This window comes from Brassica oleracea, chromosome C3 (assembly GCF_000695525.1).
Source record: "Brassica oleracea var. oleracea cultivar TO1000 chromosome C3, BOL, whole genome shotgun sequence".
NCBI classification, from domain to species: Eukaryota; Viridiplantae; Streptophyta; class Magnoliopsida; order Brassicales; family Brassicaceae; genus Brassica; species Brassica oleracea.
In genome coordinates, this window is record NC_027750.1 from 32,457,498 (window position 1) to 32,467,217 (window position 9,720).

A 9,720-nucleotide genomic window follows, 5' to 3' on the forward strand; every position below is an offset into this window, starting at 1 on the left:
TCGTCTCCCATTCACGATAAACTTTAATCTCCTTGTACAAAAACTCTATCTTTTTGAACTTACATGGGTTTCATCATCCTATAAAGAAGTACAAATATTTAGACTCAAAACCTTCTAGTCACCAAAATAAAAATTTGTCTGAGATAGATACTAATTCCAAAATTTGTAAAATTGACATTTTTGTCATTTTAAAACATTCGTTTTTGTTGTAGTCTTGTAGATGATAAAACTTAATTTCTGACCGTGATCCGCATGAAGGATCGTCTACCAACTCTGGTGGTACCAAACAACTGTAGCACACGGTTTTTGGTTATTATTTACCAAATTCGCCACCTATTTCTGTCCCACTGTTGACATTTTCTAAAGTTTGTTTGGTGTTTTCCATAATTATGTATTCGGTGAGATCCAGAATGTTTTTGTTTATCACTTACTTAAAGCACCTTAGCTAAGAGTAACTTCTAAGCTTTATGTCAATAAATACAACTCATTCACGTCCCATCATAATTTGTTGGTACACACTCGCCAACGTGTCAACTGACTACTAGCACCGCCAACTCTCACATGGCATCATGGGTTGTATTATACACTAAACACAGCTTCAATACGACGCTATGTATCTGCGTTTCGATGTGATTCCACTTCTCCTATATAAATAATTCCTTCACTTTCCTCCTTTTACATTTTCTTTACACTGAACCATCACTTAGAGAGTGCGCTTCACACAAGAAACAAAACAAAATGGCTAGGCGATTTGCCATTGTTGCGATCTGCATCGTCCTCATCGCCGGCGTCGGAGGTCAAGCTCCGTCGTCACCACCAACCACCACACCAGCACCACCCACCACAACAACCCCCCCGCCAGCAGCCACTCCTCCTCCTGTCTCAGCTCCTCCACCAGTCACAACTTCTCCTCCTCCAGCCACCACCGCTCCTCCTCCTGCTACTCCTCCTCCAGTTGCTTCTCCTCCTCCGGCCACTCCTCCTCCAGTGGCAACTCCTCCTCCAGCAACTCCCCCTCCCGTCGCTTCTCCTCCACCAGCAACTCCTCCACCCGTCGCATCTCCTCCTCCAGCAACTCCTCCTCCAGCTCCTCTTGCATCTCCTCCCGCTCAGGTTCCAGCTCTTGCTCCTACGACGCCAGAAGCTCCCTCTACATCTCCGTCGTCTAGCCCGCCTCTCCCGGCGACTGATGGCCCTGGACCGAGCGTCGAAGGGCCAGGACCTTCCACAGATTCGAATGACCAGGTCCGTAAACTTTTCTTCTCATTTGACTTGGATCTGGTACAATGTGTTTCAGATCTGAGATGTTTTTGACTTTGAAAAATCACTGAGTTTATGCTTGCAATAGTTGATCACTGATTAGATCTGAAACTAGTCTTGACTCTTGAAAATTATGATTAGCGCAATTTAGCAGAAGAATCCTATATGTTATAAAGTGAGCAGTTGCAAGCGCAATTTAGGAAGATATGTTAATCTGCGCCCGTATCGTATTTGCCGATTTTCCGACAGTGCTACTGCATCTGTCTCGAGATCTTCGAACTCGAGCCGTGGGCGCGTGGCGTGCAGAGTCACGTTAGCTTTGTCAGTATGAACGTGAACAATAAATAACTTCCACGTGTTGATCTTAAAGGCAGATCTTGCTTTTGACAAAAAAGTGGATCTAGATTTACTTTACATTCAAAGCCTTAGTCTTTAGTCATAAAATAGAGTTTTAGTCATAAAATAGTCCAAAAGCATTGCATGAATGACGGAATTCTCCGAAGTCTGCAGTATTACTTTATGCTAGGACCACTATATTTTAGAAACTTTTCAAACGATAACCCGGATTAATAAATGCCATTAAAACTCCCATTTAAAATTTAATTATGATGGACTAATAAAATCATATTATAAAGATGCTTCTGTAACCAATAAAAATGAATTGCTGATCCAATCTCTTTTGTATTTGTATTTTTGCAGAATGGAGCAAGCAAGACAGTTTCAAGCTTGGTACTTGGATCTGTTCTCGTTTGGTTTATGATCTAAGCGTGGGAGCCTTTCGCTCGGTGTTCCTTGCATTTGTTTTCATGTTGATGTTTGTTTGTTCCATTGTTATTACTTTCGGAACCGTATTCTTTTGGATTATTATCTTTTGGAGAGGATATTATTGAGGAGTTGAGATGGAGATATCAGGATATATTTCGTTTGGAGATATTTTGTGGCTTCTTCCCTTCTCATTCTATTTGATTATTAGTGTACTAAATTGCATTCTCCCATGTCTACCATTTCTTATATATCTGCTTCTGACTGGGATTCAAACGCAAACACATACTACTAAACTAGTGGCCAATCAAAAACCTGGAAAAGGAAGAAAACACAAACAAACAAAAAACTGAAATATTGAAAAGGGTGGACTTTCTTGTCAATCTCTAAACAAAGCAGTTTGCTGTTTTGCTGGTATAAACGCTTTTGAATTCAAAAGCTACACGTTTTTGTTTATGGAACGTGTTAAGAAGTTTGCATTCATCGAGTGAACCAAGCCTAATGTCAAACATCTTGCAGGGGACTTGGTTAACAAACGATTGATTGCACGATTGCTACAAAGAGAAACAAAGCACAAGAGAAAAAAAATAAGAGAGGGAAGTAATAAAATTGACAAAGCAAAGATGTATAGAGTTTCGGAATCTTAATATGAAACTCCCTAATTTGGTTGAACTCACTTTCAGTAATTCACTATGAATCAACTCCGAAGTACATACCAAGCGCCTCAACACTAACACCGTGAGTTTGGCTTGTTAGTTTAAAACATAAGTACATAGCTGTAGAAGCTTTGGCTGGTGAAGTCCGACCTGCTTTGGATGCTCCAGCTAAGGCGATGCCACTCGTTTTGGATGCTCAACAGTCTAACCCTGCTACCGTTCAACAAAATATGCGTGTTGGACTTTAATTAATTAAAGGAAGCAACGTTTCAGACAAAACGTGTCGGTTATGAGTCAACATACGCGTTGATTAAAAGACACCGATTGAGTTAACGTATGCGTTGATTAAAGGCACCACTTGAATCATTATATAAAGTGACCAAGTGCAATACGAGAACAGGAGGAGAAAAAAGAGAGAAGAGAGAAGATTACTGAGAATCAATTGGATTTAATCTTCTTCTTTCCCATAACAAGTTTCTGAAGGAAAACTCAAAGTAAAGTTTGCTACGGTCTCGGTACGGGTGTGTTGTACAGAGATCGATAGTTGTATCCTCAAGATAGACGCCTATGAAACTACACACACCATTGTAGGGGCGAAATTCTGTCTTAGGAGATTGCTTAGGTAAGCCTCTATCAAACCACAATCGGCTAAGTTGCGAGAAGAAGAAACATAATTATCTCGTAACTTTTTATAAGTGTTTATAAATCGAGTAAAATTTATAAAAGTTTATAAGCTCAAACGTATTGAGTACGTTAGATTGATTTGCATCTGTACTTTGGAATAACAATGTGCCTCTTGATTTGGATGCTCAACAATTTACCCCTGTTCCTGATGCTCTCTCTGTCTCAGATGATGTCTGTTTAGATACATCTGACCCTACATATGTTACTGAGATCGCTACTGTAGCTGATCTGTTAGTGAAAAAGGTCTTGTGATCGCAATTTCTGTTGATCCAATGACGAATGAAGCTCTGCAAGTTACCTACTAAAGGGAATAAAGAGTTTCATAAAGATAGCGTCCCAGCAAGCTCCATGGTGAAAAATCCATTGTTAGAAGAGGCACCGATAGCTGGGTCTGATACCTGGTGCTCAAGGGCTAAAGGCATCACAAAGAGACTTCAGAAAAAGGTGAAGCTTTTCATTGTTATGTCAGGGGAAACTTGTGTTAAATACCTAATTCAGCAGTTGAGAAGAAAAGGAAGGGCTGGGAATGTTTTGTCCTAGGAAAACATTGTTAAAGGCATTCGAAACAAACAATTCAGAGATAATGCGGTCTAAAAAATGGAGGGTCATGCCTTTCTCTTCGGATCCTGAGTTTGGCTACACGAAACAGTCTTTTTTTTTGATTAAACCATACTTGCATTGATATTAAAAATGTTTACGCTCCAATAAAAGAGGGTACAAAGAGGTTATTGACAACCAAACAGACAACAACAACAAGAACATAAAAGATAGAATGGTGATACAAATCACAAAGAGAAACCATATGAAATAGTATCACAACAACGTTATAAGCTACTTCAAAGATCGCATCTAGTGTAACCCGTAGGACCACACACACTCCACCAGACGCAAAGAAGAGCATTCGATGGGAGGAAGATCCTTGCAATACCAACGAAGCTTGTTCATCCAATTCACTCCATATAGGAGGAAATATTAGGAAAGAAGACTGATTCAAACGAGGGACAAGCGGGAAATCATAAACCGCAACATCCATATTCATAGGGCTAAAGATGAAGATGAATTTCTCTTTTACCTGCCACCAAGAAGAGAGATACACGAACATAACACCAACACCCGGAATAAAACCTGTAAGAGAACTGCATACTGCAGACGATCGCGCCAAGGTGATAAAAACACTACTAGAGGTCGCAAGAGTAAGACCAAATAAAACTAAGCCCATCGGTATATCACCGACTAAAGTCATGAACCTAAATTCCAATGTCACCCACACAAATAGCTGTCTAAACCATTCTACAATAGGAGAATAAGTGGAAAAGAAAGAGCTAAGATGTACATGAATGACCTTACAAGGAGGAGTGATAAGAAGGTCGAAACAAGAACTGATTAAAGGCCAGTCAAAACATCCAAATAGAGAACTGTATACCACAGGAGATAGAAGCCCGCAGGCGAAGAAAGTGTCACTTGCGGACATAGGAGCACCACCACCGCCTCCACTCTTGGTCGCTATCCTACATGGAGGCTTTAGAGTTGAAATCTGGAAAAAAGCTTGAGGAGATGGTCTGGAGGAGGTGTCGAAGAAACGCAGAGGAGCGATGAGAGATACAACATCTGGAGGATCTGGAGGTTCCGGAGAGCACATAGGAGAAGGATCTTAAGAGGAGGGTCTGGTGGTTCTGACGGAGAGGGAGCTTTAAACGGCAGATCTGGCAGAGGCGGATCTGGCGGAAGGAAGGTTTCAAGCAACGGTTCTATCTGTTCCACCGGAAACAGATCCGGAGGTTCTGGTTTCGAGGGTAGTACAGGAGGGCTCTTCGTCACTGAAACGCAAGCAGAATCTAAGACATTGGAACGGCGAGTTATCACCGGAGGCAACGAGCTAGGCGTGTGAGAGGCAGAGGCAAGGTACAGGCTCGACCTTTGAGCTTTCAATAGTTCTTCACCTCTCCGAGAAACGCTTCGGGTCATCCTAGGTGGAGTCCCGACGAGGAGAAGCATAGCTTCTTAATGGGAGTTTCGGATGGAGGCGACGACGGAGAAGACCTTGCAGTGTGAATCCATGGAGATCCGACGGAGACGACGGCGTCTTGGGTGGTGTACCAGAGAGAAAAAATCTCTAGGGCGAACTTGTGTTTTCTGTTCTGAAGATCAAGAAACAGTATTTAACCATCATTTTTGGCATATAAAGAATTAGAATCAATCCATTCAAATATCATATACTCGTCAATCTCATCTGAAATAGAGAAGAAAGAGGGATGAATAACAAGAAAATCAATCAGTAAGATATGTGATCTTAAAATGAAACAAGCACGACACCTAAAGCGTCCAAAGAACAAATAAGGATCCGAGTTACGAGATAAGTGCTCATCCCCTTCCCTCCACCACAATACAGGCTTCCTCACATAGAGGATTAATGTCCACAAGCATCACTCATAGGCGCTTATCGATCTCTAAGCTTTGGCACAACACGTCGACTAAGATGTGATGCAACATCTCTACATTAAATCTGATGGTCTCTGGCCAGTATATATAATTAGATTTATGTATCTGGTTAACATCCTATTCGCCTCAATACACAACTATATCTATTAGTTCTAAATGAAAAGAACAATGTTTAACCATTTCTATATCCGGTTTAAACAATTATTATTTTATTTTATTCAATTACAATTACTATTTAAACAAATACAATTTTTCAAAAACCAGCATTTTCTGTTGGTTGCGTAGTTTTGGTAAATTGCTAATAGAGAAATTTAAAGTATGATTTACACAAAGAATTACTCTTTACTCATGTCATGATTAGCTATTTCATAATTACACTAGTCTCTGCTTGTTATCATATTAACCATATACCACACTCCATCCAATATCTCGATTCAATGGGTCCATTACCCATCCATCATCACGTCATTTAGTCACCTGACATGCATGATCAAACACTATTTTGTACAAATTCATGTATATTTCGTCAATTAAATAACATATATTCTCCACAGCTAGCTATTGAGTCTCTCCAATAAGACAACATCACACTTTTCGACCTAATCGGAAAAATCAAATTCGATTTGGATCCCATTCGATCTTCCCTAAACGTAAACTTTAGCCACCCAAATCAATGTATTTTCCCTATATTAATCGTTTGTGTAAATTTAGCGGACAAGAAGGAATACATCAATGAAACATATTGAAATTTACAATAGGAATGTGAAAGACAATCTAGGATTTGCATATTTTGTTGTCAAGTGTGTATAAGTGTAAGGGTTAATTTGCAAACTAACCAAATTTTCATCAGAAATAAAGAATATAACACTGATTTTGACATAATTAAATCCACGACAAACTTTCACAAGATTTGTGTGGTAGTACCCTTTCTTTTTTTAAGTTACCGGTGACAAAAGAGAGGTGATATCATCGATGATTTAGAACATATGGACGAGATAAAATCAAGATTTGTGTGGTAGTACCCTTTCTTTTTTTAAGTTACCGGTGACAAAAGAGAGGTGATATCATCGATGATTTAGAACATATGGACGAGATAAAATCTGCACTGTTGAAAATCAAATTAAACATATAACATGTCATCACTCAATTAATCACAACATATAAAATTTCAATTTCTTAAAATAAAGACGGCAAAACAACTATGAATGAGAATTGAAAACATTTTCTCATAAATAATATATAATACTAGGAAAACCCGCCCTACGGGTGGGTAGTAAAAGATAGATAATACAAATTTATTTTAAATGTTTAATTAACTTTTAACTAAAAATAGTCTTAAAGTTATAATTTGTAAGTTATTAAAAAAATTGTTTCAAAAGTGTAATTATATATTTTGTATTGAACACTATTTACGTTTGTAATTGTGTATTTGCATGTAAAACCGATTTTTATATAAGCGTTAATATGGTAAATTATATGATGTTTGGCTGATTATCAACTTGTTAATGTTATTTATTTGTATCTCTGTAATTTGAATTTGCATGGTGTGTTTGTTTTACAGTAGTGAGATAATAAAATATAGTCATAAAGAGACAGCGTTTGTTACTCTGATGGGTCGTAGGGCCGTACATAATTGTATTAAATGTTCACATCAGATTGAGTAACATAAGTTATATTTTGCATTGTTTTCGAAGACGACTTGAGATTGAAAGAATGCTGAGTACCATGAATTTGGCTATGTGCATGGTCCGCTTGCTTCAAATGAAGCTTATAATCTTTTCACTCGCTCGTAATAGAATACTGGTCGATTCGTCATTTCAGAGAAACTCAATTGACTGTGTTTAAATATGTCAGTGTGCAAAAGTCTTTCTCGAGAAAATGTAAAGTTAAATTTGAGGCTGAGAGCTTATAACATACTCGTATAACTTTTACCCAAAAAAAAACATATTCGTTTAACGCAACATTTTTTTTGAACAAACGCAACAACTGTTTGGGGCATGATCTTTTCATATATTATGTTGGGTTTTCAAAATCATGGAAAAACCAACCCAAAAGTTATTATATTCAAATATTAATGTTTATATATACATTACACTTTAAATTTTGGTTGAGAACCCCAATAACCTCAATGTAGGTGCTGTATAAGATAAAGCTGAAGTTTTAGGGTGTATTCTTAAAATAATCTTAGGCTTTGGGCATGATATATTTTCTAACCCTATTATGAACCAACATTTTTTGTTATTTGAAGTATCCAAGATAGTCCACCTATAGACAACGTTAAACAAAAAGAAAAAAAAATGTCCACCTATAGACAGCAAAACTGAAACTCGTAAAAGACCCGCTTCCAAGCATACAGATGTGTCAAAGTTTAAAGGAATCTAATTAGTGACATGTCAAATTTTTATTTTTTAAATTTGTTGTTAACAATTTGTCAGATTGATATTTTTTGGAGGTGGTCAGAAGCATTCATTCCGTGGTCGTCCTTTTTTGTTATCATTCATTGTATTTGAAAATGTATTTTGTAAAAAGATTGAAGTCAAGTCTCGATGATCAGTGATAAAAATTTCTATTATGAATATCGAAATGGTTTGAATGAGGGGTATTTGTTCTATTTTTTATTTTGGCAGTGAAAGTCTCAGATAAGTTGGTTTATTGTGATAATTTCATTTTAGTGTGCTCACATGTGTATTTTGTTGAATATTTTTATACTGCACCGATTATTCAAACTATGAAACTATTTATTTTTTTATTTCATATTAAAATTGTTCCTCTGAAAATACAATACAGAGAGAGAGACAAATTAAAGCAACACAGTAAACCTAAATAATTAAGAAAAAATTGGTAAATTGGGCAAATCGCAAGTTTGATATTAGGGAGTTGGGACACCTCAAGTTTAAATTAGCAAATTGGGCAAATCGCCTTTTCCAGAATTGTGAAATGTCGACAAAGGGCGCGCGTGGTTCTTGATATTACGACCGTGCCACCTCTTTTTTTTTTATAAAATCAAAAAAATACCTAATAAAAGAAAAAAAAAATTAGAAAAACAAAAATATCCCATCAAAATATACCAGAACCACCTCTAAACAGCTGCAATTGAGAGCCAAACATAAAAAGATTCTAACATAAGAACCACCCTCGACTGAACCCAGATCGACATGGTATCCCCCTCCAGCGTAACGCCCTCGAGGAGGGTGACTCGTTGTCAATCCGCCAGTGATAGAGAAGCAATTCCCAAGAAAATTCCCCGAGAAAGCAAAACTGTGACTCGTTATGCAGGTATCTCCTTTCGCTAAGCTTCGCTGTGAAATTCTTTGGGAAAAGTTTCTAAAAATAAAGCGTTGGGTAAATGTCTGGATTTGGTCATTGTATTTCAGTAATGAACACAAAGTCCGAAGTAGAGGAACCTGCATCCACCGACCAAGAAGAAGCTGCATCCACTGAACAAGACGAAGCTGCATCCACCGAGCCGGAATTTATTGTTACCACGCCGACTTTCCCGGAAAGACTGTTCGCACGTAATTGCTATCCTGGCAAACCTCGACTGAACATCTATTCAAAGGCGAGTATCATTGGATCGTTAGTGAAGTTGCTAAGAGGCTCCCCTGAAATGAATTGTCTGCTAGGAAGTCAGTTTGGAGCTCTGTTCCACTTACCTGTATCGCGCTGCTCAAACTCTGCGAAACTTGTACATTCTCTCCTCAGCCGTCAGCTGGTTACGATGCGCCTATATGAGCTCTGGTTCTTGTTTGCAGACAAGCCACTACGCTTTTCTCTGCGTGAGTTCGGAGACATCACGGGGCTGAAATGCGAGCCTGAAAGGGAAAAAGTTGGAAACGGGTCAGAATCTATCGATGCCACACCTGGACGTATGTGGAAAGAGTTGTTTGAAACTGAAGATGAAGACGTGACTGTACCAGAT

At 38.3% G+C, this 9,720-nt stretch overlaps 1 protein-coding gene across 1 annotated transcript; it reads left to right on the plus strand.

The window, feature by feature from the left end:
• The first annotated feature begins 527 nt into the window (after positions 1 to 527).
• Positions 528 to 2,250, plus strand: LOC106328218 (classical arabinogalactan protein 9-like). Its single transcript, XM_013766616.1, has 2 exons — positions 528 to 1,245; positions 1,960 to 2,250. The coding sequence occupies exons 1-2, from the start codon at positions 739 to 741 to the stop codon at positions 2,023 to 2,025; spliced, it is 573 nt and encodes a 190-aa protein (XP_013622070.1). The 5' UTR covers positions 528 to 738; the 3' UTR covers positions 2,026 to 2,250.
• The last annotated feature ends 7,470 nt before the right edge of the window (positions 2,251 to 9,720 follow it).